Source organism: Tenrec ecaudatus, chromosome 6 (genome assembly GCF_050624435.1).
Source record: "Tenrec ecaudatus isolate mTenEca1 chromosome 6, mTenEca1.hap1, whole genome shotgun sequence".
NCBI classification, from domain to species: domain Eukaryota; kingdom Metazoa; phylum Chordata; class Mammalia; order Afrosoricida; family Tenrecidae; genus Tenrec; species Tenrec ecaudatus.
In genome coordinates, this window is record NC_134535.1 from 57,309,196 (window position 1) to 57,324,666 (window position 15,471).

At 38.4% G+C, this 15,471-nt stretch overlaps 1 protein-coding gene across 1 annotated transcript in view; it reads right to left on the bottom strand.

Annotated features, from left to right (window-relative positions):
* Positions 1-15,471, bottom strand: part of TRHDE (thyrotropin releasing hormone degrading enzyme) — a 524,500-nt gene that overhangs the window by 10,031 nt on the left and 498,998 nt on the right. Inside the window, exons 16-17 of the mRNA XM_075551269.1 lie at positions 5,848-6,015; positions 4,017-4,157 (exon numbers count right to left, since the gene is read on the bottom strand). Coding sequence (XP_075407384.1) covers positions 4,017-4,157; positions 5,848-6,015 — 309 coding nt within the window. The remainder of the gene's footprint in view (positions 1-4,016; positions 4,158-5,847; positions 6,016-15,471) is intronic.

Sequence of the window (15,471 nt, forward strand, 5' to 3'; positions counted from 1 at the left end):
AGAAACCCTCTATGAACAACAGGGGACAATAAATCTTCATAAAATTAATGGCAGTGGGTACTTTTAATCCAAGATTTTGGGAAAAGATATTTTAAAACTTTAAAGCTGTATTTAATGTATTAAATGTATTAAATGTAAAAGAACCTCAGCAAAAGAAAGAAGGCAGCAGAACAACTTTGACATTTTATCAGTAGGTCACACAGTCGTGACTAGCACTTTGGCTTGATCAATCATAACTGACACTGCTTTTTCCATTTTGTTCACTCTTAAGAATTGAACCAAATTTCCCAACAATGCTGCTAAAATGATAGCATTTTCTCACGTGGATATTAAAGTAAAATATCTAGTTATTCTTTTGGCTTGCATAATGTATAGCAAGAATAATTATTTGACTCATGTTGCAAGGCACATGTTGTTAAGCTGGACAAAAATCTTATTTTACTGATATATCTCAAATATTCTTAAGGATATTCAAAACCGACATTGATACCTTAAAAATTAAGTTAAGTAAATAAAAACTGCGACTGAATTGTGAGGAGCAGTGGTCCAGTGACTGTTACATAAGGTTTCTGATGCAGCTTTTAACTGTGGAACCTAAAATAATGTAACTTCGGGAGCTACAGTTTTCATCTGTTAAATAAGGAGGCTGAGATAGATCACTACCTGATGTGAATGTCGTAAATTCTAACTAGCCCATGAATAAAGTGTTAGCTAAGTAAAGGTAAACAATTAAGAAATTATATATATAAAACACATAATCACTGGCTACAGATGTGATCTATTGTAAAGTAATAAAAATCATTCTTCTTCTAAAAGAGCAGTAATGGTCACTGTGGCAAACATGGGTATAATGAGGGCAACGGAAAATGGGAAGAAGAAGCATGAGGATGATACAATTACAAGCAGTGTTCAAATAAGGCCTCTTTAGCTGAGACCTCGGAGGATGCTTCCGGGAAACGCAGGGCTTAGGATCAACAATGGAGTGCGTCCGTGTCGCAGGGAGGACCACTCAGAAAAAGCAAGGGGGTGGGGCACGGCAGGAGCATATGCTATGAGGTTTGGAAGAGCAGCAGCAGAAGAGGCCAAGAGAGCAGTCAGGGGAGCTTTTTAAGGAGCTTGTGTTTCAGGTGTGACACAGAACCAGTGAAGGTAAACATCACATTTACCTTTTAGAACACTGTTTAGGAAAGGGGACAAAGGGTGGCGTGTGCGTAGGATTGCCTACTGAGATAGAGTGAGATAGAGTATGAACACGGGAAAGACAAGAACCCTCATTAGGGCACACGTAGCAAGGAATGGAAGGAAGAAGCCAAGAGACCATTAAGACTTATTAAGATGAAAAGCTCGCAAGTGTATTTGGGGATATAGGGCAAAGGTAGGGAGATTCATACGGAGAAATCCAGCTCGTGCGCTTGAGCAATTTGTTGACAGCTTTATGAGTCACTGTGTAGAGGGAACTAAAAGGAAAAACATGAGGTTAGTTTTCTAGGCACATGTCCAAGGAGACCCACAACAGGAGCTTGATATAAAGAGAAGGTTAGGGGAAATATATGATAGAGATTCATATCTGAGAATAATTTAAACCATAATGAGATTTGGTAACAAAAATTAGAGATTCAGATTATATCCTCTTTATATGCTATCTCTAATTTTCACTGCCAACATATATCTAGTTATACATATCTATGAATCTATAATATATTTATAAATTTATAATGAACCATAGAGATATTATAAACTTATAATAAATATTATACAGTTAGAAATATGTGAAGTATATTATTTATATATAAACACACTTGAAAATAATGAGAATTCCGGGACACTTTAGTTGTGCTCATTCAGAACCTGAGCAGGACAAGGGACTAAAGGCTGGTTTCTAAACCAGGAAAGAGCTGACCGGAGTGCCCCTTTCACCAGCCTTATTCCATCTGTACACTGAGCATATCGTCAGAGGAGCTGGGTTAAATGAAGAAGAATGTGGCATCAGGATTGAAGGAAGGCTGACGATCTGTGATATGAAGATGACACAACATAGCTTGAAGTACTTGCTGGTGAACATCAAAGTTTTCACCCTTCAGTATGGATTACAACTCATTATTAAGAATATCATCATACTCACAACAGGACCAATTAATAATGCCCTGATAAATGGGGAAAAGACTGAAGTCGACCAAGATTTTGTCTTTCTTGGATCCACAATCAAGCTCATGGAAGCAGCAGTCAAGAGATCAAAGGACACATTGCATTGAGTAAATCTACTGCAAGACCTCTTTCAAGTCTTGGAAAGAAAGCATGTTACTTTAAAGATTAAGGTGTGCCTGACCTAAGCCATGATGTTTTCAATGGCCTCACATGTGTGTGAAGCCGGTCGTTGTATGAGGAAAACCAACCAAGAATGAATGCAGCTGAATGATGGTGCTGGTGAGGCACACTGAAGAAGCACGGACCGCCCAAGAACAAACACACCCACCGTGGATGAACTACAGACCGAATGCTCCTTAGAAGTGAAGAATGGCAAGACTTTACTGCTCATATTTGGAGAGACCCATCCCCAGAAAGGATATCCGGTTGGTAAAATAGAGGAGCAGCCGAAAGGAGGAAGACACTCATGAAAAAGGAGGGATACAGGGCTGCAACTGTGAACTCAGCCATGGACAGGTGTGAGGATGGCACAGGCCTGGTGGTTTCCTTTGTAGTGAACATAGGGTGGCTCTGCTTGATAGCTCACAAGATATCCAGGAGAAAAAAGACTGCTCCAACAGCCAAGGATTGACAGAGGAAGAGAGCAGATGAAGACATCCATCCTTATCCTGTCTGTCAAAGGAAGCTCCACCATTTTGAAGATGTATGGAAACTTCAATCGCTTTGTCTTTGAATCACTTTTAGTGAAGTGGAATAGGCTGAAAAGGAACTAAACCCTTGGGTTGACATTAAGATATATAGATGCATTTTATTGCATTGCAAAAGCGCTCGCTAAAGGAACGTGTGGATCGGGTAACAATAAACTTTAAAAGAAAATGCTTACATAAATTAACTTTACACTAAATATCTGACAATCCAATCTAATACTTGCATGACTACAAAGTAAACGCTAAGCTTCCAACTATTCCAAATTATGAACTTAAAAAAAGAGCCGGCTACCAATTATTTCTGACAATGAGCTACCTGTACATAAAAGTATGCTTCAATATGATAAATTCATCCAGATATAATTCTGGATAGCAGGAGCTGATAAAGCTGTACTTAAAAATAATAAAGTCTACATACCAATTTTTAAGAGGAAGATCAGTAGGCATAGTTACTGTATAGGGACATTTAAGAATATGTAACATTTACATGCTCTATAATAAGTTTAATTTTAAGATACCACAGAGATTATCAGTCATAAATTAACATTTATTTTAATATATTTAAATACTTAATGAAATTTTTAAAAATTGAAGTTGAAGAAATTTAACCATGAACCAAGATGTCCTGGGAATGAATTCTACTGGAATTAGAATCTTACAATGATTCAAATTGATTCCATGTACCTTTTTTGTGTTATGGTCTTATTTCAGGTATTTTGTAGAAATTGTAAGGACATTAAACTATTCTATAAATGTATTTAACATCTGTCTTGTTATGATGTCATATTTGGCTTATAATTTTTTTATATAAATGGTAAGGACATAGGAGTCTTATGTTGCAATTTCTTGGACTCTTGGACAAATTGATAGGTTTTCAGGCAAGTTGTTGCATTAAGCCTTTTGCAGTTCCCAACCTCTACATATGCAATTAATTATTAAGGCTATCCATATTTAATAAATGAGTAATTTAATAGACTTAATAAAATCATTTGGAATTTTATATAAATAATAGCAACACTTAATTGACATTTCAGTTGACTATAAATATATGAACAATACTTCTAAATTCTTGGATCTTGACTATATATAACACAAAAGTTTGGACTTTATCACTAATTACCTTTAGTTTACTAAAGTAGGTAGGAATAATTGAATTATTTTTACCTGGTATTTAGTATCTTCCATTTATCTCTAAAAAATTTCCAGGCAAGGTCTCGGCCATGTGGATTTCTAGCCACATGAATAATGACATCTATTGCATCTTGATCCAGGACAACTTCAGAATTTAAAGACAGATTCAGAAGCCTTTAAGAATAGAATTGTGGGAAGATCGTTAGTTCAATGAATAAATATTTTTATAATATTCCTAATAAAAACACAATTTAGTTTGCCATATTCTTCAAAATAAATGTTCACTGACAATTTTATTAATCTAAATTTATCAGTGGAACAAATATTTGCTTACAAAAGGAAAGGGTAAACTCATATTTCAAAATAACTATATTAACTAAACTGAAAATATCTAGGAGATGGAGAACTCACCATATTCATTTGGTGATGAAGTTCTCACTTTTAATCACTTTTAATAGTAAACATTTACTATTATAATGAAGTATGTTCGTATATAAATTTACCTAAACATCGTAGTCTTTATCAAAAGTGCACCCATCACCGGAGTCAAGCCACTTTAGTCGTCCTAAGGTTTTAATTTTTTTCTGTGATATAGAGAGGTACATTTTGGGGTAACTAACACTTAAGGAAATGAAACCTTTTTGTCTATGCTTTCGGAAAGCACATTTCAGAGGAAGCAGTTGTGCTGCTCCTCTGCGTCTAAGCTGTCCTTCCCAACTACTCACGTTTGTCAGCCAGGCCCTGCAACACTGACTTAGTCTTTTCCCTCAATAGAAGCTTACCAGCACTTAAACATTACAGACTTTTCAAAAGAAATGAGGCTCAAGGGCACCTCCATCCTCTTACACACCCACTTTTACAGTATTTGAATATTGAATCCTGATTGAACACATAAACCCAGTCTCCAAGATGTGTGGCATTGAGATGATCCAGAAAGCGTGCTTTTATTGAAGTTGTTAAAACGCGTTGTAAGTTAAGGGCAAGGTCACAGTCCACATTCCATTTGCATGGCTCCTTTAATAAGCTATCTATGAGTTCACTTGCCCTCCGTGACAAAAATCCACCTAAACACTCCATGGTATTACTCACTCAACATTTTTTCTCATAAAAAAGGCGGGGTCAAATATTTGTGGATAGAGCATAAGCCATATCTATGTAAAGACCATCAATAAAAGATAAATGGCCTCATTGTCTTCTCAGAGGCAGTACAGTAGTTCACCTCTTTTTGCTGGTTTTACTATTATGATCTGTCGGAAATTAGTCTTTTAAATCTGTTTTCTCATCAATAAAAAGAGTTTTGTTGAATTATTTTGAAAATAAAATGCCGAGCGCCTAAAGCAATACCTGACATAGAGCAGACATCAATGATATTTTAAGGTGCACCATGGGTGCGGGCCGGGGGGAAGCATGGAGTGGCTAGCCACACGTTTGTCAGTTCACATCCACCAGCAGCTAAAGCCAAGCTTGTCAGCTCCTGTAAAAATGTATAGTCTTAGAAACCCAAAAGAGCAGTTCTATTCTGCTCTGGAGATTTGCCATTTGTCAGAATCAACCAGCTGGCAGTGGCATTTACTGAGTGCCACTGAGTCAATTCTGACTCACAGTGACCCTCTAGGGCACAATAGAATTGTCCTTGTGGGTTTCTGAGAAATGCAACTTTTACAGGTGTAGAAAGCCTTGTCTTTCTCTCTCCGACAGGCTGGTGACCTCATAGTTAGCAGTCCAATGATTAACCACTATGCCACCAGGCTCCTTGATTAGCATAGAGTCAACGACATAAAATTCACCCCAGGGAAATTTCATATTTTTACACATTTACTTTCATTACACATTTACAAGTTGATAAGAGAATTAGTGGACCTACCTATTTAATAAATTCCGGTCATCGCTACAAGTTAAAGCTTCCAACAATATTTTCTTCTCAGAAACTGCTGTGGTAGAATGGAATTTCATCCAGATGAATTCCCAGACATCTTCATCCAATAAGGACACTCCCGTACAGTAGACGATGTCTCTAACATTTACAGGGATTCTAAAGAAGCAACCCAGGGTAGTTTTCTGTTAATGAAAAGCTTCAAAGGATTGAGCATACGAACAGCTCCTGTATGACTTCAGTGGTAAAAATGATTTTAAGAATTCGATTTTATCTGAAAGGGAATACTATATAGAAAGATTATTAAATGCCTAGGGAAAATAAATTTTTAAAATTCATTTTATTTAAAGTGGTACTAAATCCAATTAATAGTTCTATTCTCGAAATTCTGCCCAAATAAAATAAATTAGTAACACCATTTTCAAAGTGTAATAAAATGCTTTATATTAATATACTTATTATCCCCAAATTTTGCTATTATATCTGCAGACATAAGAATGACAAGAAAACACTGGTTAAAAGACATTAATTTGGCATATATACAAACAGTTTCTTCTAAATTATTAGATAATTTCTCTAAAACTATTTTTCTAAACAACTCTCTACATTATGGTATCTAGAGATATTGGTATGAATAATAAAATATAAGCACAAATTAAATGAATATATAAAATAGTTTCTTCACTCTTTATTAAAATGATCCTATAACATGATCTATATAACAAATATTATAAAAATAGTGTATATATAAAGATATACATGTACACACAGATTTCAATTTTGTCTCCAAAATATGTTGTTTAGTACACACTCTCTGACTAGAATTAATTATCATTGGCTATTAGTAAATTAGAAATGTTAAAATCAAATTTTCCATAAATAATTGTTTTACTAAATAGGATTACTTCAAATTTTTGGTATGCATATCACTTTTAAATACTGTTTAAATAATTTATGATAGGCTATTCCAATATATCATAAGAGTGCACATACATTTCTTATTCTGTAGTAATCACTAACTTATTATGAGAACTCTTCACCAATTCTTAAATGTGACCCATGATAGCCACGTACTCCCTCTGGATAACAAAATGACACAACACTTTCTGACAGATGTAGGATCTGGATGGTTAAAACACAGAGATGATAAAATGAAGACTCCCCAGTGGCACTGTGGGCTACGTTTTGGCCTGTTAACCATAAGGGAGCTGGTTCAAAGCCACGCGCTATCTCCAAACTTAAAATAGAGCTGTTATGAGCCAGAGTTGACTCAGTGGCAGTGACACTGGATGGTTAAAGGACTGTCTTAACGATAGGAAAGAGTTCCTGTGTGTGATTGTAAGATTTGTTTTCAATGTATTGTGTTAGACAGCTAAGCAGGACTATAATCAAGATGTGGCAACATTATTTGAAATATCATTAAAAATCATGGTTTCCAGAGGTAGCTGAAATGATACATTTATAATGATATATTTTGTAATAATAACATTTAAAAAGTCATTTCACTCTTCCTACAAGTTATTAAATTGTTTAGATAAAGTTATTCAACATTGCTGACCGATGCTTTCTTTCTTTATGCTATTAAAGGTAATCAATCTTTTTTTGTTTATTCATTGCTTTAAAAAAAAGACTAAAGGCTAAAAATAAAAGCAACTATCTTAATATCTTTCTTTTGGATTCCCTCTTAACCCTGGATTGCTTCGTAGAAAGTACCAGTTGCTTTCCTAATGGCGGTGATACGGTCTTGTTCTGGCAAGGAATAGCTCACTGCACAGCAAACTGAAATCCTTAATGAAACCATTACCCTATTTTGATAAATGACCTCAATTTTGGTAGATGCAAAGTGAGATTATGGAGATTCCACCATCTTTATTAACTTCAATAAGGAAAGAAATACAGACATCCTATAAACAAACAAACAAAATGAGTCCTTTTCTCCAAACATCACAAGCTACGGATTGTTTTGTACAGTCATACAAAACACGGTATGATTTTCATGACACTGGTCAAGAGAGTGACATGGCAATTCACAAGAAATAAAAACAAAGTATCTGCTGAAATCATCCATTCATCAACCAGTGCATATTTTCTAAATATTCTATCGAATCTAACAGTTTTCTTCCTAGAAACAATATAATTGGACGTTAATATAGAAAAGGGAAGCCAGGCAGCCAGTCAATTGGGTTAGTCCTGTTACTACTCACAGAATCCACCTGTAAGTCCAGTGATTTCAATTAAAAAACCCCAAACCACAACTCCCTGCCGTTAAGTCAATTCTGACTCATAGCGGCTCAAAGTAAGGTTTCTGACTGAGGCTGTCATCTTGATGGGAGTAGAAAGTTTAGAGCGGCTAGTGGTTCTCAGGAATGGATGGCTTTGAACTATTGACCTTCCACTAGCAGTCCAGCTCCTATCAAGTAGAAAAGGTACACAGAAATACAGACATATCTTGTTTTACTGCACTTCATTCTTTTGTGTTTTACAGACTTTTAAAATATATATTGTAAATTTGTGGCAAGCCAATCTTGAGAAAGTCTATCAGCACAATTTTTCTACAAGTGTTGGCTCACTTTGTGTCTGTCACATTTTTATAATTATCACCATATTTAAAATTTTTCAAAATGACATCACATCGTTATGAGGCTACAGTATAGTATAAACATATGTTTTATATGTACCAAGACACAGAAACATAGATTGTATGGGTTCCTTTATCGTGATACTAGCTTTGGGGAGGTGGTCTGGATCTGAACCTGCATGAATGCTGAGGTATGACTGTATGGAATAGCCCAAAGATTAGAAAAAGCAGATGCTAAACTATGTTTCCTTAGAACATGTGTTCCACATACTTCATTGTTGTTGGATTCCATCAAGTTGATCCTGACCCAGAGCCATCCTACAGGACAGTCGAGCGCCCTGTGGGGGCCCTCTGGTGGGTCTGAACTGCCGATCAATAGACATCAGGCAAGTGCATAATCCTTACTATCAAAGATGCGCCTTCTTGTCTTTGGCTGATGTTATACTGTGTCAGATACCTACACAAACAAATGCAGTTTGCCTCATCTAAAGAATTGGAATCTGGCTAAAGAAGCATTAGAAGTTGCGTTAGGCTGGCTAGAGAAACAAAATCATTGATCCTCATATATACAGAAGAAAAAACTTGATATCAAGAAGTGATTTCATATAAAGTAGGCATCCCCTCCCAGTCCACCTCAAGCTCATGTGTTCGAAGCTGGCCAGAATCTTCTTTAGACTCATGTAGCTACAGGTGAATGAAGCAGAAATGAATAGCAGGAAGCTGGGCTATCACAGGCTTGTGGGTTCCGAGTCACAAGGCTCCAAGGTGGTTGGGAACATGGCAGGGTGCTGACGGCCAGGTTGTCTCCCATGGTCAGATGCCCACATGGAGCTGCCCTGGAAGCAGACATGGAATCCCAGCAAGCAGGGAGGGTGAAAGAACAGAGAGAGGTGAGTGTGTGTGTGTGTGTGTGTGTGTGTGTGTGTGTGTGTGTGTGTGCGTGCGCGCGCACGCGCGCGCGGGCGCAGGGATGGTGGTGGGTGGGATCACCAGGCCACCATCTAATTGACAGATTGGATTCCCCACTTACCTCCACGCAGGTACCATCAAGTTGGCATAAAATCTAATCACCACAGAGATAGGATTAAGAAAATGCTTTCAGAGTGCTACTTTCAGGAAGTACCCCTGATGGTGCAGTGGTTAAAGTGCTTGGCTGCTAACCACAGGTGGGCAGTTCAATCCCCTCAGTTGCTCTGTAGAGGATGGATGTGACAGAGTTTGCTTCCACAGGTATTTTCAGCTTTCAAAACCCTATGGGAAAACTCTACCCTGTCCAAGAAGGTCACTGTGAGTCAGAATTTACTTGAAGCAACTGGATTTATTTTGTTTATTTTTTGATATGCTAGTTAAGGAGTCCTGGGAGTGGAATGTTAAGCACTGGGCTGCTGAATAAAAAGATGGCTGTTTAAAACCGCCTAGAAATTCCATGGCACAAGAATCGACAATCTGCTCCTCTAAAGGGTATAGTGAAGAAAACCCTATGGAGAAGTTCTGCACTGCCACACATGGAGTCCCTATGAGTCGGAACTGATTTAAAGACAACCTAGTAGCATCTTGTTTATGCATTGCCCTGCTAGTTTCAAGGTCATCGGTTTAAAACCACCAGCTTCTCTGCCTAAGAAAAACAGGGCATTCTTCTCTTGTAAAGAACTGAAATCTCAGAAACCCACAGGGGGTATCTCTACGCTGTTCTATCAAGTCACTATGAATTGGAATCAATTGGGTAGCAATAGGAGTGAAAACTACAATAGAGGTGCCTTGATAGCATAGGGGACATGTGTCTGGCTTCTAACTGCAAGGTCAGCAGCGTGAAACCACCATCTGCTCCTTTGGAGAAAGATGAGGCTTTCTACTGTGGGCAAGATTTCCAGTTTCAGAGCCCTGTAGGGTCAGTTCTACCCTGTCCCATAAGATTGCAATGATCAGAATCGGCTTGACGGCAATCAGGTTGACCTTTGCTAAGCTACAACAGTGACTTAGTTGCATGCTTTATTAACTTCTACAATAATATTACTCTCATTATATCTGTATTAACGTTTTTCAGGAGACCAACTCTCTTATTAACAAAGATGTATCACACTATAATGCTATCAGTTGAGAAAAATAAAATATTTTCCATTTTATTTAGTTTAGAGATGGCTATAGACCATGAATGCAGATTTCTATTAATAGTAATAATTTGCTGTGAACCATTAACTTCTGCTGTTTGTTGTCCAACTAAATACTAATTGCCTGCAAGTAAAAACAGTAACATGCTTAAATAAAACATAAGACACCCTTTAAGAGGGCACTGTTTCTAGGCCCAGGCCTCGCTCGCCTGTGGGGAACAGAGTAAGATCAGTGCAGTCAGCCTATCATGTCTGGGGGGTTGAACTTGTGACAGATGTCACCTCTCACCTGCTCTGTAGTAACTTTTCTTTTCCCTACCCGTAGTGTAATCAATTATCTCTGAGCAACACTCCATGTTGGCAAGACAGGACTGTCACCATAAAAATCCATTCTGTTCACCAGCATTCGAGGGAAACGAGTTAAACGCAGCCTCTGGGCGACGGAAAAGGACATCGGTCCACAATGTGCAAGAGGAGCAGCTGTCTGCCAAGCTATTCATAGGCAGAGCAAGGGGGACACACTCTGAAAGGACGCCGAGCAATAAAGCATCGGTGACATGGCAGACTGCGCACCCTGCAGGAAGCCAACGCAAGGTGTCCTGGGCAGGGAGAGCTATGAAGGAAAGGCTGCCCAGAACAAGGGTGGGTCCGGGACCCGCAGCTGCAGCTGCAAACCCAGAGAAGCACCACATCACATGGAAGTGTCCTGCTTCAGGGGTGCCACAGGTGTTGCAGGTGTGTGAGCTTCGAGTACTATGACAATAAAACATACGTGTGCTCACAGCTGTCGTCTGGAGTCCGCTGAACAATGGCCTGCAGTCTCAGCTACCCATCCAAGGAACTCTTGGTGAAGAAGCGGCTCTACTCACAAAAGCAGTTTGTCTAGCATTACCCCACCCTTACGGCCTCTACAACCCCCACCGGATTGGGATCACCACCGAAAGTAGAAGCCTGGCAGCACGGTCTTTGCCGCGGCTCCACCGTTGCCAACAACTTCCACTGTTAATAAAATCTCCCTTTCTTGCTAAATCTATAAAGATGTTCTAATAACATTTTTGGAAAATTATGGCTCTGGGGACTGTTTAAGCTCTCTTTGTATAAAATGAAGTCATTAGAACAAACGAAAAAGCTCATTTGTTTGTAAAGCATGAGTTTACAAAAAAAGAACCCCACAGAACCCATCGTTATGAACGGTACAAATGAGTCCACTGAGACGCTTGATTTCAGGATCGCTGGGAGACAGGGTACCTCCTCACAAACATGAAATTGTTTATGAAAATGTGAACATCCCCACGGTCATTTCTCTTTAACTGCTGCTTCAGAAGTAAATCATGGAATGGAATTTTATCATCTGGGCAGGAAAACTTGCTTCTCTGGAGGTTTGGAATTTTATTTCCAAGATTTACATGAACAAAACGGAGCTGTTCTCCTAGCTTTCCTCACGTGGACTCTGCATGGAGACATGCTTACCCCCATGAAGCGCCTTATGTTTCCTAGCATTGCAGAAATTATCACTAGATGAGTGCGACTCATGCGATGCTTTTGGTTTCATTGTCATTTAAAATAGGAGTTCTACTGAGACCCCTGCTATAATAAACATTTTATAAGAGTAAACGTTCAGTATATTCTTTTGAAAGACTATTTTCACATTGTATTGATATTTTAGCCTTACTTATCTTGCTAAAAACAACTGCCTAAAAACGTAATGCTCTGATGTAGAAGTTAAGTTAGTGGGTAGCAAAATAAAGGCATATAGTATTCAGAAAAATACATTGCACAAATTAAACAAAATCATAGAAGAGGAATAAAACTTTAAAGTTTAATTAATTGGTACTTTAGCAATCAACTAAAATATTTTGAAGTGGATCCGTGAATGAGAATATGTACTTTAAAACATTTCCAGAGATTTTCTATGCATATTTTAGTTGCTGTCACTTTTTTAGCTTAAAAAACCCGAACTCATCAAAAAGATAAATTATTTGAGGACTAGCATATTAACTTAGGGTACAAATAGTAACCAAGAATGAAACTACAGAAAAATATTATTAATGTGGTAAACTATATTAATGAATATGCTAGAAATATATTATTAGACACCAAGGAAGATTAAAAACCTGCACAATACCACTTTGGGATAGTTATTAAAATGGTCAATATATAAAATCTAAGGAAAAAACATTAAAATGAGAAAAAGGTATTTATAATGGTAGCCCTTAAGGGAGTCTGCATAACCAGTCTTTTTGTTTTACTAAAGCAATTTGAATTTAATGAATTTTACAAGTACTTTGTATATGAAATAGGTCAACTCTAGTCATATAGATAGAATTCTGTTACTTGTTGATAGAGAAGATATTCTAATCTAAAGGGTATTGATGAGTATTAAGAAATATTTCTGATGAGGCATTTAGAGCACCTTCCAAAGAAAAGCCATATTTGACAAAATAATAGCAATGTAGCTTTGAAAAGAAATTTTGATATTTAATATTATGTGAATTTATTTCTAAGAAGGTCTTCAGTTGGTCTAATTTGGCCAGTAACTGCCTTTCAGACTGGGAAAGTCAAGGTCAATGCTTTGGACTTCATTTTTCATCTTAATTGGATGAAGCTAAAGTACATGGGCTCTAAGGTCCATTTTTGCTCTGTTTGTACAAGATTCTTTTCATTAGTGATTGCATTAACACTGGATATGTGCATTTAATTATTTTCAAAAACAATGAAGAAAATCTCAAAACCTCTTTCTTTCAGTGACACTATCCAAACCATTGATATTGAGTAGGACCTACCATTCAATTAATTTTAACTAATTTGCAATTAATAAATTCATTTGAAAGGTCATTTATTCTTCCAACTAAAAATTAAAATAAGCTTTATTTGGGATTTTCTCTCCCACACTCCAACTCTTGTTCTCTCTTACATTACTGCTTGCAATTATATCTACTTGCAGTAGACAATCCATGGTTTAACATATCAGATTGAAAAATAGCCTTCATTTACAAAAGGTCATCCTGCATCATAGTGGCTCTTTCTGATTCTATCCATATTCCTTAGCTTCTTTGCTGCTGGTGCTGCTCAGAAAATCATCTTGAATTTGAAAAAAAAGAAAAAGTTTTACAATTTTTAGGATTGTGATTTTTAAAAAATCTATGTGCCAGTTTCTTCAGCTGTAAAACTGCAATAATTCCTTGTACTATTGCGAGCAGCCCTGGTGTCGCAATGACTAAGTGTTCCGTTACTAATTGAGCCCATCAGCTGCTCCACAAGAGGGAGACGCAGCAATCTGCTTTCGTAAACATTGGAGCCTTGAAAACCCCATGGGCCGTGCTGCTCTATCCTACACGGTCACTGTGGGTTAGAAGGGACCTGATGGCAAGGGATCTGCGGTCCCAGCGCTTCACACAGTCCACAGCACCTTTCAAGAGACAGGAGGCGCTATATGTTCATGGGATGTGGAGGCGAGCACCAGGGATGCCGAAAATCATTGCAGTGACTTGCATCCTGATGACCAGCATGAAGAGAACCTGGGAACCAATAATCCCTATCTTGGTTCCTTGGGTCTTCGCTGTAGAAAAACTCCCTTCACCCACTTTTCTGTTGGCCGTCCTCCAGAGAGGAGGTTATATGTAGATACTTATAATCGGTTCCCCCTTTCTACCCCCACCTGCCCTCCACCCTCCCGGTATCGTCACTTTACCACTGGTCCTTTATACTGTGTAAACGTATTTCCCAGGGGAGACCATGAACTTGCCTCTCCTCACCTCGGCAGATCCCCAGAGGGTCGTGCTCTGCCAGGCTGGCTGACAAGGCCACTTTGCTTCATCTCTCTTCGCAGGCACGCTTTCATTCAGTCCCTCTCTGGAATCGACAGTCAGTATTTTCCTTTGGTTTTATGCTCAGAGTTCCAGGATTATCATCTGTATCTGTAATGTTGGCAGCTATGTGCAGGAGCAGTGGCTTATTTAATGTGGTTCTGGTAGCCAAAATCTCCATAACTCTTATAACCCTAAGCCACTAACTCCCACCAAGTGACTTTTTTCTGTATGGGTCTTGGTAAGAAGGTGGTAAGAAGATCCACATATGACACACTGTAAGGAACGACCTGCTGTGTATAAAATGAGGCCTCTTCTAAGCAGGAGGAAGACTCACACTGCCAGCAAGAAGCAGGAGTGGGGACCCAGCTCTGTGAACCCCTTTTATCCAGGAGACACAGTGACTTCAGAGGAGCAGCAGCAGAACCAGGCGTCAGAGCCCGTGACGCAGTGGCGGACTCCTCAAGGCACAGAGCAAAGAAGGCTGACAGCATTTGGGCAGGAGGCTGGCTTGTGGAGCGAGGTGCCTGCGGGGAGAGAGCACGGCTTGCTGACCTACTGAGATAGAGCTGAGTATCTTCAGGTTGTGGCTTACTAGGGTGGGCTGCCTCTGGCACTTAATTTGGAGTGCTCGGCCCACTCACCCACAAAGCTTGAGCTGAATGATTTCGAGTCAAGACTTAAAGAGGATGACATGCCCTTTGGACATCTGTTAGTGTCCTGGGAAGAAGTAATCATTGACAAAGAACCTTCAGTATGCATTTTATTTTAAAAATTAAAAAGCAATCTTCAGAATTGGACCAAGCTATCACATCATCTTAAATGGTCAAGAGATTGCAGTTATAAAGGATTTAGTTTTACCTGAATTCCCAATCAAATGGCATGGAAGTAGTAGTGAAGAAATATGTGGAACATTGTATTGGGCAAATCTGGTGCAAAAGACCTGTTTTAAAATGTAAGCAGTAAAGATGTCACGTGGAGAAATATGATGCGCCTGCCCAAGGCACGGCTTGTCAATCACTTTATAGGCATGTGATGGCTCAACACTGAATAAGCAAGACCAGCAGAAAGTGCATTCATTTGAACTATGGTGTTTGTGAAGAATACTGAATATGCCATGGAC